Source organism: Coregonus clupeaformis, unplaced genomic scaffold (assembly GCF_020615455.1).
Source record: "Coregonus clupeaformis isolate EN_2021a unplaced genomic scaffold, ASM2061545v1 scaf0008, whole genome shotgun sequence".
Taxonomy (NCBI): Eukaryota; Metazoa; Chordata; class Actinopteri; order Salmoniformes; family Salmonidae; genus Coregonus; species Coregonus clupeaformis.
The window spans coordinates 1,414,542-1,438,830 of record NW_025533463.1 but is presented as its reverse complement, the minus strand read 5'-3'; the positions used below and the strand labels follow the sequence as shown (position 1 = coordinate 1,438,830).

The 24,289-nt window shown below is 38.7% G+C and overlaps 1 protein-coding gene across 1 annotated transcript in view; it reads left to right on the top strand.

The window, feature by feature from the left end:
• The window catches only part of LOC121534181 (basic immunoglobulin-like variable motif-containing protein), an 84,471-nt gene that overhangs the window by 5,940 nt on the left and 54,242 nt on the right, over positions 1–24,289 (top strand). The window contains exon 3 of the mRNA XM_041840723.2: positions 9,836–9,962. Within this exon, the coding sequence (XP_041696657.1) occupies positions 9,836–9,962 (127 nt within the window). The remainder of the gene's footprint in view (positions 1–9,835; positions 9,963–24,289) is intronic.

Below are 24,289 nucleotides of genomic sequence, written 5' to 3'. Positions count from 1 at the left end.
ATAATTTGGGTAATGATTTGTACCTAATACAATGCCCTTAGTTTTAGTGATGTTCAGGACCAGTTTATTACTGGCCACCCATTCTAAAACTGACTGCAACTCTTTGTTTAGGGTTGCAGTGATTTCATTAGCTGTGGTTGCTGATGCATATAGGGTTAAATCGTCAGCATACATGGACACACATGCTTTGTTTAATGCCAGTGGCAGGCAGTTGTGTAAAGTAAGGAAGTAGAAATACTTCGTTACTGTACTTAAGTCGTTTTTTGGGGGGTATCTGTACCTTACTTTACTATTTATATTTCTGTCAACTTTTACTTTTACTTCACTACATAAACAAATATAAAAAAGTATACTTTTACTCCGATACATTTCCCCTAACACCTTCGTTACTTGCTACGAAATCAAATCAATCTGAAGCTGGAAGAAAAAAACGAATCATGTTGGAAAAAAGATGCAAGCAACATCGGCCAGTCGGCACACTCATGGGTGAACTTGTTCTGCAATGCAGCAGGCGACGACATGCAGAGTTGATCCAATCCTCATCAGTTTGGGCAAATCCAAGGGTCCTAAAGTGCGAACCCCAAGCACCGGGAGCCTGTCACTTGCAAAACAGTCATCCACTCAGTAGCACTTTGCCCAAGCGTGTCCGGAATTGCACAATCATGTACGACATCGCTCTACCACCAGCTCCTGATGAGGACGAACACCCTTGGCTGTATCTAAAATAAAACAATTATTTTCTCGGAATTAAGGATTCATCCTACCGGATGAAATGTCTGTTATGTTTACCAAAAGTTCAGGAAATACTAGCGTTCAAGAACTCTCCTTCGAACCAAAAAAACCACATTGAGGTAAGCCTACTGTTAGCTTGCTAGCTAGAATAACGTTAGCATGCTAATTAGCTAACCTAGCTAGCCCACATTTGCTAATGCAACAGGCAGTGTTAGTTGATGCTAGCTAATCCTATACACCTAAATAGTTCACTAGCTAGTAGCTACCTACTTTAGCTGGCTAAAATGTGCCCAGATTCGGAAGCTTTGTTAGCTAAAGCGAGCTAACTAGCTAACTTGTTAACAAGCTAGCGAACTAGTAGTTTCCGAATCTGGGCACATTTTAGTCAGCTAACGTTAGTCTAGCCAAATACCTTTTCTCTAAACACCTGGTCAAGCTAGCTAGCTAACTAATGTTAGCTTTCGGGTGTTACTAGCCATTTTATATATTGTGTTAGTTGATAAAGTTGTTCTTACCTAGCTAATTACTGTAGACTTAAGTCATTGACGTAACCTACTAGCTAGATCAATTAACATAGTTTTTTTCTCATTGTAATATTAAATGGTGGTCACAAACTCTCACTTAACTAATGTTGTTTATAGCTTTAAAATTAGGATCCTTTACCTTTAAGTATTTGGTGATGGTAGTTATGTTACTAAGTAACAGTCTCTCTTTTCCTTTTCTTCTTATTTCAGAGAAAGCATCTTAAGAAGTATGGAGACCTGAATAGAAAGCGTGTACGCCATCTTAAGAAGTATGGAGAACTGAAGAGAAAGCGTGTACGCCATCTTAAGAAGTATGGAGAACTGAAGAGAATGCATGTACACCATCTTAAGAAGTATGGAGAACTGAAGAGAAAGCATGTACGCCATCTTAAGAAGTATGGAGAACTGAAGAGAAAGCGTGTACGCCATCTTAAGAAGTATGGAGAACTGAAGAGAAAGCGTGTACACCATCTTAAGAAGTATGGAGAACTGACGGCAAACACACTGAAGAGAAAACATGCCCCTAAGACTCCCTCCACCATCAAGCAGAGCTCATTACTGAAGACAGTGTCTCAGAAATCCATCGACAAAGCTGTGGTGAAGTATGTGGTCCAGGGGCTCCAACCATTCGCTGTTGTAGAACAAGAACCGTTCAGAGAGTTTGTCCAGGATCTGCAGCCTAACACAAATATCTTATCATGGCCCACACTGCGCTCCAGGGTTGATGAAGCCTCCACGGAAATGAAGAAGGTGACTGAGGCCATGAGAGGAGTTGACCGCATCGCCGCCACCACCGACTGCTGGTCTGCAAGAAGACGGAGCTTCATTGGTGTCACAGCCCACTGGATAGACCCTGACAGTCTCAACAGATGCTCTGCAGCCCTGGCCTGTAAACGGTTGAGGGGATCGCACACCTTTGATGTGTTGGCAGGAGCCCTAAATGACATCCATTCCGAGTTTGAAATCCGGGGTAAGATTGTGAGAACAGCAACAGACAACGGCTCTAACTTCTTGAAAGCTTTCCAAGTTTTTGGAGAAGATGAAAACAACGAGGCAGTGGAAGCAGTGGATGGTGAAGCAGCTCAGCCAACGAGGCAGTGGAAGCAGTGGGTGGTCAAGCAGCTCAGCCAACGAGGCAGTGGAAGCAGTGGGTGGTCAAGCAGCTCAGCCAACGAGGTAGTGGAAGCAGTGGGTGGTCAAGCAGCTCAGCCAACGAGGCAGTGGAAGCAGTGGGTGGTGAAGCAGCTCAGCCAACGAGGCAGTGGAAGCAGTGGGTGGTGAAGCAGCTCAGCCAGGACAGGAAGATGGTGAAGAGGAACAAGGGGAGAGTGAAGAAGTGGAGTTTGTTGATGTGGCAACGATTCTGAATGAAGATGATGGTTTTGAGTACTAGCTGCCGAAGCACCAGCGCTGTGCTTGCCACCTACTCTACAGTCGATGCCCTGAAAGCAACATCCAGTGAGGCTTACAAAAAAGTGTCCCTTTCAACATTTGGCACTTTGGAACAAATGCGGAAGATCCACACCTGCAGCCGAAACGGTTGAAGATGCTTGCGACCTCCAGCTGCTGCGCCCGACTGCTACAAGGTGGAACTCCTGGTTCATGGCTGTAGAAAGACTCCTGAGGATCGTCAGAGACAAAGGAGAGGCGGCCGTCAGAGTTCTCTGCACAGACTTCGAGGTTCCAATGTAAGTAAGGATTATGTATTATTTTGTCATAATTTAAGGTCTTGAATGTTGTCTAAATCTGTTGCAGTGTTTCCTGACCCTTTGCTTGGGGACTAATAACTGTTTCACATGATGTAGCCGTACACTATCATTGATCCATTTAATCAACTACTCATCCAGCCATTGATTACTGTAGTTAAATCAGGTGAAATGGTTAGTGGTCCCCTTTGTTTAGTATAAAAAATGTATGCACTCACTAACTGTAAATCGCTCTGGATAAGAGCGTCTGCTAAATGACTAAAATGTAAATGTAAAATGTATAGGGTTAGGAAACAGTTATTATTATTATTATTATTAATTTTTTCATAAAATCAATCCAGTTGAACTCTCCTTCCTCACAGAGTATGCTGTCTCCATGATCATCAACATCCTGCAGGCTGAAACCAATGTCCAGATGGGGTGGCTACTTCCAACTGTCAACCTGCTGATCACAAAACCTGACCGAATCAAGTTGTCCCTGAAGTACTGTAAGCCTCTGGTGGATGCGCTACAACTGGGACTGAAGAAGCGCTTCAGCCACATGTTTCATCACCCCGAGCTGATCGCAGCTGCAATCCTTCTCCCCAAGTTCAAAACAACATGGACAAAGGATGACGCCACCATCAGAATGGGTAAGACAACGTGGTTAATTAACAGTATTTTATTATTCATAAACAACTGTGTATAGTGTACATTTTGACACTTCATAAATTTGAGAACCACACATTTAAACTACAATCCTGACTTTGTGGTTCAGTCCAATGGGTAGCCTACTAAGCCCTGTTGCTTGGTTTATATACAGTTTGAGGTTTATATACAGTTTGAGTCGGATGTTTACATACACTTAGGTTGGAGTCATTAAAACTAGTTTTTCAACCACTTTCTTGTTAACAAACTATAGTTTTGGCAAGTCGGTTAGGACATCTACTTTGTGCATGACACAAGTAATTTTTCCAACAATTGCTTACAGACAGATTATTTCACTTATAATTCACTGTATCACAATTCTAGTAGGTCAGAAGTTTACATACACTAAGTTGACTGTGCCTTTAAACAGCTTGGAAAATTCCAGAAAATGATGTCATGGCTTTAGAAGCTTCTTATAGGCTAATTTACATAATTTGAGTCAATTGGAGGTGTACCTGTGGATGTATTTCAAGGCCTACCTTCAAACTCAGTGCCTCTTTGCTTGACATCATGGGAAATCAAAATAAATCAGCCAAGACCTCAGAAATTAAATTGTAGACCTCCACAAGTCTGGTTCATCCTTGGGAGCAATTTCCAAACGCCTGAAGGTACCACGTTCATCTGTACAAACAAGAGTATGCAAGTATAAACCCCATGGGACCACGCAGCCGTCATACCGCTCAGGAAGGAGATGCGTTCTGTCTTCTAGAGATTAACGTACTTTGGTGCAAAAAGTGCAAATCAATCCCATAACAACAGCAAAGGACCTTGTGAAGATGCTGGAGGAAACAGGTACAAAAGTATCTACACTGCTCAAAAAAATAAAGGGAACACTTAAACAACAAAATGTAACTCCAAGTCAATCACACTTCTGTGACATCAAACTGTCCACTTAGGAAGCAACACTGATTGACAATAAATGTCACATGCTGTTGTGCAAATGGAATAGACAACAGGTGGAAATTATAGGCAATTAGCAAGACACCCCCAATAAAGGACTGGTTCTGCAGGTGGTGACCACAGACCTCTTCTCAGTTCCTATGCTTCCTGGCTGATGTTTTGGTCACTTTTGAATGCTGGCGGTGCTTTCACTCTAGTGGTAGCATGAGACGGAGTCTACAACCCACACAAGTGGCTCAGGTAGTGCAGCTCATCCAGGATGGCACATCAATGCGAGCTGTGGCAAGAAGGTTTGCTGTGTCTGTCAGCGTAGTGTCCAGAGCATGGAGGCGCTACCAGGAGACAGGCCAGTACATCAGGAGACGTGGAGGAGGCCGTAGGAGGGCAACAACCCAGCAGCAGGACCTCTACCTACGCCTTTGTGCAAGGAGGAGCAGGAGGAGCACTGCCAGAGCCCTGCAAAATGACCTCCAGCAGGCCACAAATGTGCATGTGTCTGCTCAAACGGTCAGAAACAGACTCCATGAGGGTGGTATGAGGGCCCGACGTCCACAGGTGGGGGTTGTGCTTACAGCCCAACACCATGCAAGACGATTGGCATTTGCCAGAGAACACCAAGATTGGCAAATTCGCCACTGGCGCCCTGTGCTCTTCACAGATGAAAGCAGGTTCACACTGAGCACATGTGACAGAGTCTGGAGACGCCGTGGAGAAGGTTCTGCTGCCTGCAATATCCTCCAGCATGACCGGTTTGGCGGTGGGTCAGTCATGGTGTGGGGTGGCATTTCTTTGGGGGGCCGCACAGCCCTCCATGTGCTCGCCAGAGGTAGCCTGACTGCCATTAGGTACCGAGATGAGATCCTCAGACCCCTTGTGAGACCATATGCTGGTGCGGTTGGCCCTGGGTTCCTCCTAATGCAAGACAATGCTAGACCTCATGTGGCTGGAGTGTGTCAGCAGTTCCTGCAAGAGGAAGGCATTGATGCTATGGACTGGCCCGCCCGTTCCCCAGACCTGAATCCAATTGAGCACATCCACCAACGCCACGTTGCACCACAGACTGTCCAGGAGTTGGCGGATGCTTTAGTCCAGGTCTGGGAGGAGATCCCTCAGGAGACCATCCGCCACCTCATCAGGAGCATGCCCAGACGTTGTAGGGAGGTCATACAGGCACGTGGAGGCCACACACACTACTGAGCCTCATTTTGATTGGTTTTAAGGACATTACATCAAAGTTGGATCAGCCTGTAGTGTGGTTTTCCACACTATTTGACTCCAAATCCAGACCTCCATGGGTTGATACATTTGATTTCCATTGATCATTTTTGTGTGATTTTTGTTGTCAGCACATTCAACTATGTAAAGAAAAAAGTATTTAATGAGATTATTTCATTCATTCAGATCTAGGATGTGTTATCTTAGTGTTCCCTTTATTTTTTTGAGCAGTGTATTTCCACAGTAAAACGAGTCCTATATCAACATAACCGGAAAGGCCGCTCAGCAAGGAAGAAGCCACTGCTCCAAAACCGCCATAAAAAAGCCAGACTACGGTTTGCAACTGCACATGGGGACAAAGATCGTACTTTTTGGAGAAATGTCCTCTGGTCTGATGAAACAAAAATAGAACTGTTTGGCCATAATGACCATCGTTATGTTTGGAGGAAAAGGGGGCCGAAGAACACCATCCCAACCGTGAAGCACCGGGATGGCAGCATCATGCTGTGGGGGAGCTTTGCTGCAGGAGGGACTGGTGTACTTCACAAACTAGATGGCATCATGAGGAAGGAAAATTATGTGGATATATTGAAGCAACATCTCAAGACATCAGTCAGGAAGTTAAAGCTTGGTCGCAAATGGGTCTTCCAAATGGACAATGACCCCAAGCATTCTTCCAAAGTTGTGGCAAAATGGCTTAAGGACAACAAAGTCAAGGTATTGGAGTGGCCATCACAAAGCCCTGACCTCAAGCCTATAGAAAATGTGTGGGCAGAACTGAAAAAGCGTGTGCGAGCAAGGAGGCCTACAAACCTGACTCAGTTACACCAGCTCTGTCAGGAAGAATGGGCCAAAATTCACCGAACTTATTGTGGCAAGCTTGTGGAAGGCTACCTGAAACGCATGACCCAAATTAAACAATTCAAAGGCAATGCTACCAAATACTAATTGAGTGTATGTAAACTTCTGACCCACTGGGAATGTGATGAAAGGAAGAAAAGCTGAAATAAATCATTCTCTCTACTATTATTCTGACATTTCACATTCTTAAAATAAAGTGATGATCCTAACTGACCTAAGACAGGGAATTTTTACCATGATTAAATGTCAGGAATTGTGAAAAACTGAGTTTAAATGTAATTTGGCTTCAACTGTAGATGGGGGATGGGGATGGATTCATGTAGGCTCATAACGGCATGATTTCTATTGTCATCTCCCTATTATTTCAGGAATGGACTACATCAAGGACCACCTGGAAGAACCCTTTTCTGCAGCTAGGTGATGGCACCAGTTCATCAGATGAGGAGGACTTCTTCTCTGCCATGAAGACGTCTCAAGCACAAGAAGGCTCCAAACAGCTGGACGGATACCTGGCCTGTTCAGCTGATCATATGGAGTTGCTCAAGTCCTTCCCGGCAGTCTGTAAGCTGTCTCTGAGGCTAAGCACACCTTTACCCGCATCAGCTGCATGTGAAAGGCTGTTCAGCATTGCAGGACTTCTTTTCAGCCCCAGGAGAGCAAGGCTGGATTCCGGAAACTTTGAAAACCAGCTTTTACTGAAGATGAACCGTAAATTCTTCAACTTCAAGTAATGACAGCGTAACGCTAGCAAGCCCAAGGACACGGATGCCTTATGCGTTTTGTTAATTTATGTTTAAAATTCACAAGTTATAGGTGTCCTTGTTACAAAGGCATGATCACACTGATTTCTAAAACAGTTATATCAGTGGTGATGTCCTCATATTCCTACAGTGAGGTTGTGTGCAGTTCTGTACATGTACTTTTGATAAGCTCATCAACATATTTTTTTTATGTATAGGGTTCTATTATAGGATGTTTTTTTCTAAAGCAAAGTGACTGTGATTGTAAGTGCTTACGTTTACTGGCTAAATTCCTTCATTATTAAGGCATAATTCTATTTTGTCTATTTGAGAATCCACATTCTTTTTTTAAATCTGAGCTCTTCTTGTATCCGTAAGACTGTTACCTTTCAGAAAAGCTCAAACCAAATAAAAGGTCTGCCTGTTTTGCTTTTTGGATTTACGGCTCGTACGTTTCGTACGTTTACCTTATGGCTATTTCATATCAGGTACTTTAAGACTTTTACTCAGTATTCTAATGGGTGACTTTCACTTTTACTTGAGTCATTTTCCAGTAAGGTATCTTTACTTTTACTCAAGTATGGCTTTTGGGTACTTTTTCCACCACTGCTTAATATAAGGAATTTGATGTATAACATTTACTTTTACTTTTTACTTTTACTCAAGTATGATGATTGAGTACTTTTTCCACCACTGTACTTAAGTACATTTAAAAACAGATACTACTTGAGTAAAAGTCTAAAAGTATTTTACTTGATGACTTTCACTTTTACTTGAGTCATTTTCTATTAAGGTATCTTTACTTTTACTCAAGTATGACAATTGAGTACTTTTTCCACCGCTGGTGGCAGGTCATTGGTAAAAATAGAAAAGAGTAGAGAGCCTAGAGAGCTGCCCTGCGGTACACCACACTTTACATGTTTAACATTAGAGAAGCTTCCATTAAAGAAATCCCTCTGTGTTCTATTAGATAGATAGCTCTGAATCCACGATATGGTTGAAAAGCAATAACACAAGTTTTTTCAACAACAGGTTATGTTCAATAATATCAAAGGCTGCACTGAAATCGAACATTACAGCTCCCATAATCTTCATATTATCAATTTCTTTAAACCAATCATCAGTCATTTGTGTCAGTGCAGTACACGTTGACTGCCCTTCTCTATAAGCATGCTGAAAGTCTGTTGTTAATTTGTTTACAGAGAAATAGCATTGTATTTTGTCAAACAATTTATTCCAACAGTCTGCTAAGAGCTGCCAGCAAGCTGATAGGTTGGCTGTTAGAACAAGTAATGGCAGCTTTAACATTTTTGGGTAGCGGAATGACATTACATTTTAGTCATTTAGCAGACGCTCTTGCTCTGGTGACTTACAGTTAGTGCATACATCATTTATTTTTTATTTTGAAGCTACGAACCCATAGGCTTGGCTCTCTCATCCCTTCCAGGCTTCTGGGAAGGAGGGTGGGCAATGAGCCTGTCATAGCGGATGTAAGCAATGTCCCCATGCGCTCTGGAAGCTTTCATGGCTGGGATAAGTTCTTTCCTCTTCTGGCGCACAGCTTCAGGATAGTCCTTGTTGAGGAAGATATACGTTCCTCTCAAGTTCTTGGCTCTTTCCAGAACAGCTACCTTGTCCTTGAACCTCAGGAACCTGACCACTATCGGACTGGGCCTGTGGTGGGTTTTCCAGTACCGTGGGCCCGCTCCACCTCAATCTTCCTGTGGTCCACCTTCAGTTTCTTAGTGATAATTTCCCTCACTTTGTCCTCAGACTCCGTCCAGGTCCATGTGGAGATTCTGCAATTCCGTCCACAACAATGTTGTTCTGCCTTGATTAAGACAGGCAGAGACACCACAGACAGGCAGAGACACCACAGACAGGCAGAGACACCACAGACAGGCAGAGACACCACAGACAGGCAGAGACACCACAAGACAGGCAGAGACACCACAGACAGGCAGAGACACCACAGACAGGCAGAGACACCACAGACAGGCAGAGACACCACAGACAGGCAGAGACACCACAGACCGGCAGAGACACCACAGACCGGCAGAGACACCACAGACATGCAGAGACACCACAGACCGGCAGAGTGCTAGTAAGACAGCCAGTGACACAGATTGGTGTGCTAGGAGGAATCAATTTGCTTGATAAAGAACTGGTGTACTGTAGGGAGAGGGTGAATGAGGGGAGAGGTTTATTTCACAGTGACTATAAGAGAGATGACGTATAGTGACAAGATTACCCTGCTGAGTATTATTTTTGTTGAAAGAAATGGAACATTAAGTACTGTATTGTTCTCAGAATCAATTACATCAAGAACTCAATGACAAAGAAAAGCATCAGTACTCAAGACACTGCTTGATTATATTCAGACCTAGCCATGATGAGCGCTTGAAAGATATAGCCTAATTTTGTTTCTGTTTGTGTGAGTGCTCGCTTTGAATTTGTGTCCTATTTTTAGGCAACATAAAGAGAGTCAGTACTAAGAAGATGAAGTCTTCAGGGGGCAGTAGGAACCTGCAGGACCTTCCTCTCCACGCCTCGCAGGACGACATCAAACAGAGAAAAGTTCTGGACCTCAGGAGATGGTAATATATCACACAGATCATTATCCTGTATTAACTACTACTGAGGTAACACACAGCTCATTATACTGTATTAACTACTGAGGTAACACACAGCTCATTATCCTGTATTAACTACTGAGGTAACACACAGCTCATTATCCTGTATTAACTACTGAGGTAACACACAGCTCATTATCCTGTATTAACTACTGAGGTAACACACAGCTCATTATACTGTATTAACTACTGAGGTAATACACAGCTCATTATACTGTATTAACTACTACTGAGGTAACACACAGCTCATTATCCTGTATTAACTACTGAGGTAACACACAGCTCATTATACTGTATTAACTACTACTGAGGTAACACACAGCTCATTATACTGTATTAACTACTACTGAGGTAACACACAGATCATTATACTGTAATAACTACTACTGAGGTAACACACAGCTCATTATACTGTATTAACTACTACTGAGGTAACACACAGCTCATTATACTGCATTAACTACTGAGGTAACACACAGCTCATTATACTGTATTAACTACTACTGAGGTAACACACAGCTCATTATCCTGTATTAACTACTGAGGTAACACACAGCTCATTATACTGCATTAACTACTACTGAGGTAATACACAGCTCATTATACTGCATTAACTACTACTGAGGTAACACACAGCTCATTATAATGTATTAACTACTACTGAGGTAACACACAGCTCATTATACTGTATTAACTACTACTGAGGTAACACACAGCTCATTATACTGTATTAACTACTGAGGTAACACACAGCTCATTATACTGTATTAACTACTACTGAGGTAACACACAGCTCATTATACTGTATTAACTACTGAGGTAACACACAGCTCATTATACTGTATTAACTACTGAGGTAACACACAGCTCATTATACTGCATGGACTACTACTGAGGTAATACACAACTCATTATACTGTATTAACTACTACTGAGGTAACACAAAGCTCATTATACTGTATTAACTACTACTGAGGTAACACACAGCTCATTATACTGTATTAACTACTACTGAGGTAACACACAGCTCATTATCCTGTATTAACTACTACTGAGGTAACACACAGCTCATTATACTGTATTAACTACTACTGAGGTAACACACAGCTCATTATACTGTATTAACTACTACTGAGGTAACACACAGCTCATTATCCTGTATTAACTACTACTGAGGTAACACACAGCTCATTATACTGCATTAACTACTACTGAGGTAACACACAGCTCATTATACTGTATTAACTACTACTGAGGTAACACAAAGCTCATTATACTGTATTAACTACTACTGAGGTAACACACAGCTCATTATACTGTATTAACTACTACTGAGGTAACACACAGCTCATTATACTGCATTAACTACTGAGGTAACACACAGCTCATTATACTGTATTAACTACTACTGAGGTAACACACAGCTCATTATACTGTATTAACACTACTGAGGTAACACACAGCTCATTATACTGTATTAACTACTACTGAGGTAACACACAGCTCATTATACTGTATTAACTACTGAGGTAACACACAGCTCATTATACTGTATTAACTACTACTGAGGTAACACACAGCTCATTATACTGTATTAACTACTACTGAGGTAACACACAGCTCATTATACTGTATTAACTACTACTGAGGTAACACACAGCTCATTATACTGTATTAACTACTACTGAGGTAACACACAGCTCATTATACTGTATTAACTACTACTGAGGTAACACACAGCTCATTATACTGTATTAACTACTATGAGGTAACACACAGCTCATTATACTGTATTAACTACTACTGAGGTAACACACAGCTCATTATACTGTATTAACTACTACTGAGGTAACACACAGCTCATTATACTGTATTAACTACTACTGAGGTAACACACAGCTCATTATACTGTATTAACTACTACTGAGGTAACACACAGCTCATTATACTGTATTAACTACTACTGAGGTAACACACAGCTCATTATACTGTATTAACTACTACTGAGGTAACACACAGCTCATTATACTGTATTAACTACTACTGAGGTAACACACAGCTCATTATACTGTATTAACTACTACTGAGGTAACACACAGCTCATTATACTGCATTAACTACTACTGAGGTAACACACAGCTCATTATACTGTATTAACTACTACTGAGGTAACACATCAGCTCATTATACTGCATTAACTACTACTGAGGTAACACACAGCTCATTATACTGTATTAACTACTACTGAGGTAACACACAGCTCATTATACTGTATTAACTACTGAGGTAACACACAGCTCATTATACTGTATTAACTACTACTGAGGTAACACACAGCTCATTATACTGTATTAACTACTACTGAGGTAACACACAGCTCATTATACTGTATTAACTACTACTGAGGTAACACACAGCTCATTATACTGTATTAACTACTACTGAGGTAACACACAGCTCATTATACTGTATTAACTACTACTGAGGTAACACACAGCTCATTATACTGTATTAACTACTACTGAGGTAACACACAGCTCATTATACTGTATTAACTACTACTGAGGTAACACACAGCTCATTATACTGTATTAACTACTACTGAGGTAACACACAGCTCATTATACTGTATTAACTACTACTGAGGTAACACACAGCTCATTATACTGTATTAACTACTACTGAGGTAACACACAGCTCATTATACTGTATTAACTACTACTGAGGTAACACACAGCTCATTATACTGTATTAACTACTACTGAGGTAACACACAGCTCATTATACTGTATTAACTACTACTGAGGTAATACACAGCTCATTATCCTGTATTAACTACTACTGAGGTAACACACAGCTCATTATACTGCATTAACTACTACTGAGGTAACACACAGCTCATTATACTGTATTAACTACTACTGAGGTAACACACAGCTCATTATACTGTATTAACTACTACTGAGGTAACACACAGCTCATTATACTGTATTAACTACTACTGAGGTAACACACAGCTCATTATACTGTATTAACTACTACTGAGGTAACACACAGCTCATTATACTGCATTAACTACTACTGAGGTAACACACAGCTCATTATACTGTATTAACTACTACTGAGGTAACACACAGCTCATTATACTGTATTAACTACTACTGAGGTAACACACAGCTCATTATACTGTATTAACTAATACTGAGGTAACACACAGCTCATTATACTGTATTAACTACTGAGGTAACACACAGCTCATTATACTGCATTAACTACTACTGAGGTAACACACAGCTCATTATACTGCATTAACTACTACTGAGGTAACACACAGCTCATTATACTGTATTAACTACTACTGAGGTAACACATAGCTCATTATACTGTATTAACTACTACTGAGGTAACACACAGCTCATTATACTGTATTAACTACTACTGAGGTAACACACAGCTCATTATCCTGTATTAACTACTACTGAGGTAACACACAGCTCATTATACCTATTAACTACTACTGAGGTAACACACAGCTCATTATACTGTATTAACTACTACTGAGGTAACACACAGCTCATTATACTGTATTAACTACTGAGGTAACACACAGCTCATTATACTGTATTAACTACTACTGAGGTAACACACAGCTCATTATCCTGTATTAACTACTACTGAGGTAACACACAGCTCATTATACTGTATTAACTACTACTGAGGTAACACACAGCTCATTATACTGTATTAACTACTACTGAGGTAACACACAGCTCATTATACTGTATTAACTACTACTGAGGTAACACACAGCTCATTATACTGTATTAACTACTACTGAGGTAACACACAGCTCATTATACTGTATTAACTACTACTGAGGTAACACACAGCTCATTATACTGTATTAACTACTACTTAGGTAACACAGCTCATTATACTGTATTAACTACTACTGAGGTAACACAGCTCATTATACTGTATTAACTACTACTGAGGTAACACACAGCTCATTATACTGTATTAACTACTACTGAGGTAACACACAGCTCATTATACTGTATTAACTACTGAGGTAACACACAGCTCATTATACTGTATTAACTACTACTGAGGTAACACACAGCTCATTATACTGTATTAACTACTGAGGTAACACACAGCTCATTATACTGTATTAACTACTACTGAGGTAACACACAGCTCATTATACTGTATTAACTACTACTGAGGTAACACACAGCTCATTATACTGTATTAACTACTACTGAGGTAATACACAGCTCATTATACTGTATTAACTACTACTGAGGTAACACACAGCTCATTATACTGTATTAACTACTACTGAGGTAACACACAGCTCATTATACTGTATTAACTACTACTGAGGTAACACACAGCTCATTATACTGCATTAACTACTACTGAGGTAACACACAGCTCATTATACTGTATTAACTACTACTGAGGTAACACACAGCTCATTATACTGTATTAACTACTGAGGTAACACACAGCTCATTATACTATATTAACTACTACTGAGGTAACACACAGCTCATTATCCTGTATTAACTACTGAGGTAACACACAGCTCATTATACTGTATTAACTACTGAGGTAATACACAGCTCATTATACTGTATTAACTACTACTGAGGTAACACGCAGCTCATTATACTGTATTAACTACTGAGGTAACACACAGCTCATTATACTATATTAACTACTACTGAGGTAACACACAGCTCATTATCCTGTATTAACTACTGAGGTAACACACAGCTCATTATACTGTATTAACTACTACTGAGGTAACACACAGCTCATTATACTGTATTAACTACTACTGAGGTAACACACAGCTCATTATACTGTATTAACTACTACTGAGGTAACACACAGCTCATTATACTGTATTAACTACTACTGAGTTAACACACAGCTCATTATACTGCATTAACTACTGAGGTAACACACAGCTCATTATACTATATTAACTACTACTGAGGTAACACACAGCTCATTATCCTGTATTAACTACTGAGGTAACACACAGCTCATTATACTGCATTAACTACTACTGAGGTAATACACAGCTCATTATACTGTATTAACTACTACTGAGGTAACACACAGCTCATTATACTGTATTAACTACTACTGAGGTAACACACAGCTCATTATACTGTATTAACTACTACTGAGGTAACACACAGCTCATTATACTGTATTAACTACTACTGAGGTAACACACAGCTCATTATAATGTATTAACTACTACTGAGGTAACACACAGCTCATTATACTGTATTAACTACTACTGAGGTAACACACAGCTCATTATACTGTATTAACTACTACTGAGGTAACACACAGCTCATTATACTGCATTAACTACTGAGGTAACACACAGCTCATTATACTGTATTAACTACTACTGAGGTAACACACAGCTCATTATACTGTATTAACTACTACTGAGGTAACACACAGCTCATTATACTGTATTAACTACTATGAGGTAACACACAGCTCATTATACTGTATTAACTACTACGAGGTAATACACAGCTCATTATACTGTATTAACTACTACTGAGGTAACACACAGCTCATTATCCTGTATTAACTACTGAGGTAACACACAGCTCATTATACTGTATTAACTACTACTGAGGTAACACACAGCTCATTATACTGTATTAACTACTACTGAGGCAACACACAGCTCATTATACTGTATTAACTACTACTGAGGTAACACACAGCTCATTGTATACTGCATTAACTACTGAGGTAACACACAGCTCATTATACTGTATTAACTACTACTGAGGTAACACACAGCTCATTATCCTGTATTAACTACTGAGGTAACACACAGCTCATTATACTGCATTAACTACTACTGAGGTAATACACAGCTCATTATACTGTATTAACTACCACTGAGGTAACACACAGCTCATTATACTGTATTAACTACTACTGAGGTAACACACAGCTCATTATACTGTATTAACTACTACTGAGGTAACACACAGCTCATTATACTGTATTAACTACTGAGGTAACACACAGCTCATTATACTGTATTAACTACTACTGAGGTAACACACAGCTCATTATACTGTATTAACTACTGAGGTAACACACAGCTCATTATACTGCATGAACTACTACTGAGGTAATACACAGCTCATTATACTGTATTAACTACTACTGAGGTAACACAAAGCTCATTATACTGTATTAACTACTACTGAGGTAACACACAGCTCATTATACTGTATTAACTACTACTGAGGTAACACACAGCTCATTATCCTGTATTAACTACTACTGAGGTAACACACAGCTCATTATACTGTATTAACTACTACTGAGGTAACACACAGCTCATTATACTGTATTAACTACTACTGAGGTAACACACAGCTCATTATACTATATTAACTACTGAGGTAACACACAGCTCATTATACTGTATTAACTACTACTGAGGTAACACACAGCTCATTATACTGCTATTAACTACTAGAGGTAACACACAGCTCATTATACTGTATTAACTACTACTGAGGTAACACACAGCTCATTATACTGTATTAACTACTACTGAGGTAACACACAGCTCATTATACTGTATTAACTACTGAGGTAACACAGCTCATTATACTGTATTAACTACTACTGAGGTAACACACAGCTCATTATACTGTATTAACTACTACTGAGGTAACACACAGCTCATTATACTGTATTAACTACTACTGAGGTAACACACAGCTCATTATACTGTATTAACTACTACTGAGGTAACACACAGCTCATTATACTGTATTAACTACTACTGGGTAACACACAGCTCATTATACTGTATTAACTACTACTGAGGTAACACACAGCTCATTATACTGTATTAACTACTACTGAGGTAACACAAAGCTCATTATACTGTATTAACTACTACTGAGGTAATACACAGCTCATTATACTGTATTAACTACTACTGAGGTAACACACAGCTCATTATACTGTATTAACTACTGAGGTAACACACAGCTCATTATACTGTATTAACTACTACTGAGGTAACACACAGCTCATTATACTGTATTAACTACTGAGGTAACACACAGCTCATTATACTGTATTAACTACTGAGGTAATACACAGCTCATTATACTGTAATGAACTACTACTGAGGTAACACACAGCTCATTATACTGTATTAACTACTACTGAGGTAACACACGCTCATTATACTGTATTAACTACTACTGAGGTAACACGCTCATTATACTGTATTAACTACTACTGAGGTAACACACAGCTCATTATACTGTATTAACTACTACTGAGGTAACACACAGCTCATTATACTGTATTAACTACTACTGAGGTAACACACAGCTCATTATACTGTATTAACTACTACTGAGGTAACACACAGCTCATTATACTGTATTAACTACTACTGAGGTAACACACAGCTCATTATACTGTATTAACTACTACTGAGGTAACACACAGCTCATTATACTGTATTGACTACTACTGAGGTAACACACAGCTCATTATACTGTATTAACTACTACTGAGGTAACACACAGCTCATTATACTGCATTAACTACTACTGAGGTAACACACAGCTCATTATACTGTATTAACTACTAGCTGAGGTAACACACAGCTCATTATACTGTATTAACTACTGAGGTAACACACAGCTCATTATACTGTATTAACTACTACTGAGGTAACACACAGCTCATTATACTGTATTAACTACTACTGAGGTAACACACAGCTCATTATACTGCATTAACTACTACTGAGGTAACACACAGCTCATTATACTGCATTAACTACTACTGAGGTAACACACAGCTCATTATACTGTATTAACTACTACTGAGGTAACACAAAGCTCATTATACTGTATTAACTACTACTGAGGTAACACACAGCTCATTATACTGTATTAACTACTACTGAGGTAACACACAGCTCATTATACTGTATTAACTAATACTGAGGTAACACACAGCTCATTATACTGTATTAACTACTACTGAGGTAACACACAGCTCATTATACTGTATTAACTACTACTGAGGTAACACACAGCTCATTATACTGTATTAACTACTACTGAGGTAATACACAGCTCATTATACTGTATTAACTACTACTGAGGTAACACAAGCTCATTATACTGTATTAACTACTACTGAGGTAACACACAGCTCATTATACTGTATTAACTACTACTGAGGTAACACACAGCTCATTATCCTGTATTAACTACTACTGAGGTAACACACAGCTCATTATACTGTATTAACTACTACTGAGGTAACACACAGCTCATTATACTGTATTAACTACTACTGAGGTAACACACAGCTCATTATACTGCATTAACTACTACTGAGGTAACACACAGCTCATTATACTGTATTAACTACTACTGAGGTAACACACAGCTCATTATACTGCATTAACCTCTGAGGTAACACACAGCTCATTATACTGTATTAACTACTACTGAGGTAACACACAGCTCATTATACTGTATTAACTACTATGAGGTAACACACAGCTCATTATACTGTATTAACTACTACTGAGGTAACACACAGCTCATTATACTGCATTAACTACTACTGAGGTAACACACAGCTCATTATACTGTATTAACTACTCCGAGGTAACACACAGCTCATTATAATGTATTAACTACTACTGAGGTAACACACAGCTCATTATACTGTATTAACTACTACTGAGGTAACACACAGCTCATTATACTGTATTAACTACTGAGGTAACACACAGCTCATTATACTGCATTAACTACTACTGAGGTAATACACAGCTCATTATACTGTATTAACTACTACTGAGGTAACACAAAGCTCATTATACTGTATTAACTACTACTGAGGTAACACACAGCTCATTATACTGTATTAACTACTACTGAGGTAACACACAGCTCATTATCCTGTATTCTACTACTGAGGTAACACACAGCTCATTATACTGTATTAACTACTACTGAGGTAACACACAGCTCATTATACTGTATTAACTACTACTGAGGTAACACACAGCTCATTATACTGTATTAACTACTACTGAGGTAACACACAGCTCATTATACTGCATTAACTACTACTGAGGTAACACACAGCTCATTATACTGTATTAACTACTACTGAGGTAACACACAGCTCATTATACTGTATTAACTACTACTGAGGTAACACACAGCTCATTATACTGTATTAACTACTACTGAGGTAACACACAGCTCATTATACTGTATTAACTACTCTGAGGTAACACACAGCTCATTATACTGTATTAACTACTACTGAGGTAACACACAGCTCATTATACTGCATTAACTCTACTGAGGTAACACACAGCTCATTATACTGTATTAACTACTACTGAGGTAACACACAGCTCATTATCCTGTATTAACTACTAGAGGTAACACACAGCTCATTATACTGTATTAACTACTACTGAGGTAACACACAGCTCATTATACCGTATAACTACTACTGAGGTAACACACAGCTCATTATAATGTATTAACTACTACTGAGGTAACACACAGCTCATTATACTGTATTAACTACTACTGAGGTAACACACAGCTCATTATACAGTATTAACTACTGAGGTAACACACAGCTCATTATAATGTATTAACTACTACTGAGGTAACACACAGCTCATTATACTGTATTAACTACTACTGAGGTAACACACAGCTCATTATACTGCATTAACTACTACTGAGGTAACACACAGCTCATTATACTGTGTTAACTACTACTGAGGTAACACACAGCTCATTATACTGTATTAACTACTACTGAGGTAACACACAGCTCATTATACTGTATTAACTACTACTGAGGTAACACACAGCTCATTATAATGTATTAACTACTACTGAGGTAACACACAGCTCATTTATACTGTATTAACTACTACTGAGGTAACACACAGCTCATTATACTGTATTAACTACTACTGAGGTAACACACAGCTCATTATACTGTATTAACTACTATGAGGTAACACACAGCTCATTATACTGTATTAACTACTACTGAGGTAACACACAGCTCATTATACTGTATTAACTACTACTGAGGTAACACACAGCTCATTATACTGCATTAACTACTACTGAGGTAACACACAGCTCGTTATACTGTATTAACTACTACTGAGGTAACACACAGCTCGTTATACTGTATTAACTACTACTGAGGTAACACACAGCTCATTATACTGTATTAACTACTACTGAGGTAACACACAGCTCATTATACTGTATTAACTACTCACTGAGGTAACACACAGCTCATTATACTGTATTAACTACTACTGAGGTAACACACAGCTCATTATACTGTATTAACTACTACTGAGGTAACACACAGCTCGTTATACTGTATTAACTACTGAGGTAACACACAGCTCATTATACTGTATTAACTACTACTGAGGTAACACACAGCTCATTATACTGTATTAACTACTACTGAGGTAACACACAGCTCATTATACTGTATTAACTACTACTGAGGTAACACACAGCTCATTATACTGTATTAACTACTACTGAGGTAACACACAGCTCATTATACTGTATTAACTACTACTGAGGTAACACACAGCTCATTATACTGTATTAACTACTGAGGTAACACAGCTATTATACGTATTAACTACTACTGAGGTAACACACAGCTCATTATACTGCATTAACTACTACGAGGTAACACACAGCTCATTATACTGTATTAACTACTACTGAGGTAACACACAGCTCATTATACTGTATTAACTACTACTGAGGTAACACACAGCTCATTATACTGCATTAACTACTAGAGGTAACACACAGCTCATTATACTGTATTAACTACTACTGAGGTAACACACAGCTCATTATACTGTATTAACTACTACTGAGGTAACACACAGCTCATTATACTGTATTAACTACTACTGAGGTAACACACAGCTCATTATACTGTATTAACTACTACTGAGGTAACACACAGCTCATTATACTGTATTAACTACTACTGAGGTAACACACAGCTCATTATCCTGTATTAACTACTACTGAGGTAACACACAGCTCATTATACTGTATTAACTACTACTGAGGTAACACACAGCTCATTATACTGTATTAACTACTACTGAGGTAACACACAGCTCATTATACTGTATTAACTACTACTGAGTGTAACACACAGCTCATTATACTGTATTAACTACTACTGAGGTAACACACAGCTCATTATACTGTATTAACTACTACTGAGGTAACACACAGCTCATTATACTGTATTAACTACTCTGAGGTAACACACAGCTCATTATACTGTATTAACTACTATGAGGTAACACACAGCTCATTATACTGAAGTTCAGCTCATTAACTACTCGAGGTAACACACAGCTCATTATACTGTATTAACTACTACTGAGGTAACACACAGCTCATTATACTGTATTAACTACTACTGAGGTAACACACAGCTCATTATACTGTATTAACTACTACTGAGGTAACACACAGCTCATTATACTGCATTAACTACTACTGAGGGTAACACACGCTCATTATACTGTATTAACTACTACTGAGTGGTAACACACAGCTCATTATACTGTATTAACTACTACTGAGGTAACACACAGCTCATTATACTGTATTAACTACTACTGAGGTAACACACAGCTCATTATACTGTATTAACTACTACTGAGGTAACACACAGCTCATTATACTGTATTAACTACTACTGAGGTAACACACAGCTCATTATACTGTATTAACTACTACTGAGGTAACACACAGCTCATTATACTGTATTAACTTACTGAGGTAACACACAGCTCATTATACTGTATTAACTACTACTGAGGTAACACACAGCTCATTATACTGTATTAACTACTAGAGGTAACACACAGCTCATTATACTGTATTAACTACTGAGGTAACACACAGCTCATTATACTGGCATTAACTACTACTGAGGTAACACACAGCTCATTATACTGTATTAACTACTACTGAGGTAACACACAGCTCATTATACTGTATTAACTACTACTGAGGTAACACACAGCTCATTATACTGTATTAACTACTACTGAGGTAACACACAGCTCATTATACTGTATTAACTACTACTGAGGTAACACACAGCTCATTATACTGTATTAACTACTGAGGTAACACACAGCTCATTATACTGTATTAACTACTTGAGGTAACACACAGCTCATTATACTGTATTAACTACTACTGAGGTAACACACAGCTCATTATACTGTATTAACTACTACTGAGGTAACACACAGCTCATTATACTGTATTAACTACTACTGAGGTAACACACAGCTCATTATACTGTATTAACTACTACTGAGGTAACACACAGCTCATTATACTGTATTAACTACTACTGAGGTAACACACAGCTCATTATACTGTATTAACTACTACTGAGGTAACACACAGCTCATTATACTGTATTAACTACTACTGAGGGTAACACACAGCTCATTATACTGTATTAACTCACTACTGAGGTAACACACAGCTCATTATACTGTATTAACTACTACTGAGGTAACACACAGCTCATTATACTGTATTAACTACTACTGAGGTAACACACAGCTCATTATACTGTATTAACTACTACTGAGGTAACACACAGCTCATTATACTGTATTAACTACTACTGAGGTAACACACAGCTCATTATCCTGTAACTTACTACTGAGGTAACACATAGCTCATTATACTGTATTAACTACTACTGAGGTAACACACAGCTCATTATACTGTATTAACTACTGAGGTAACACACAGCTCATTATACTGTATTAACTACTACTGAGGTAACACACAGCTCATTATACTGTATTAACTACTACTGAGGTAACACACAGCTCATTATACTGCATTAACTACTACTGAGGTAACACACAGCTCATTATACTGTATTAACTACTACTGAGGTAACACACAGCTCATTATCCTGTATTAACTACTGAGGTAACACACAGCTCATTATACTGTATTAACTACTACTGAGGTAACACACAGCTCATTATACTGTATTAACTACTACTGAGGTAACACACAGCTCATTATACTGTATTAACTACTACTGAGGTAACACACAGCTCATTATACTGTATTAACTACTACTGAGGTAACACACAGCTCATTTATACTGTATTAACTACTACTGAGGTAACACACAGCTCATTATACTGTATTAACTACTACTGAGGTAACACACAGCTCATTATACTGTGGTTAACTACTACTGAGGTAACACACAGCTCATTATACTGTATTAACTACTACTGAGGTAACACACAGCTCATTATACTGTATTAACTTACTACTGAGGTAACACACAGCTCATTATACTGTATTAACTACTACTGAGGTAACACACAGCTCATTATACTGTATTAACTACTACTGAGGTAACTTATACACAGCTCATTATACTGTATTAACTACTACTGAGGTAACACACAGCTCATTATACTGTATTAACTACTACTGAGGTAACACACAGCTCATTATACTGTATTAACTACTACTGAGGTAACACACAGCTCATTATACTGTATTAACTACTACTGAGGTAACACACAGCTCATTATACTGTATTAACTACTTGAGGTAACACACAGCTCATTATACTGTATTAACTACTACTGAGGTAACACACAGCTCATTATACTGTATTAACTACTGAGGTAACACATATTGCTCATTATACTGTATTAAACTACTGAGGTAACACACAGCTCATTATACTGTATTAACTACTACTGAGGTAACACACAGCTCATTATACTGCATTAACTACTACTGAGGTAACACACAGCTCATTATACTGTAAACTACTACTGAGGTAAACACAACAGCTCATTATACTGTATTAACTACTACTGAGGTAACACAACAGCTCATTATACTGTATTAACTACTTACTGAGGTAACACACAGCTCATTATACTGTATTAACTACTACTGAGGTAACACACAGCTCATTATACTGTATTAACTACTGAGGTAACACACAGCTCATTATACTGTATTAACTACTACTGAGGTAACACACAGCTCATTATACTGTATTAACTACTACTGAGGTAACACACAGCTCATTATACTGTAAACTACTACTGAGGTAAC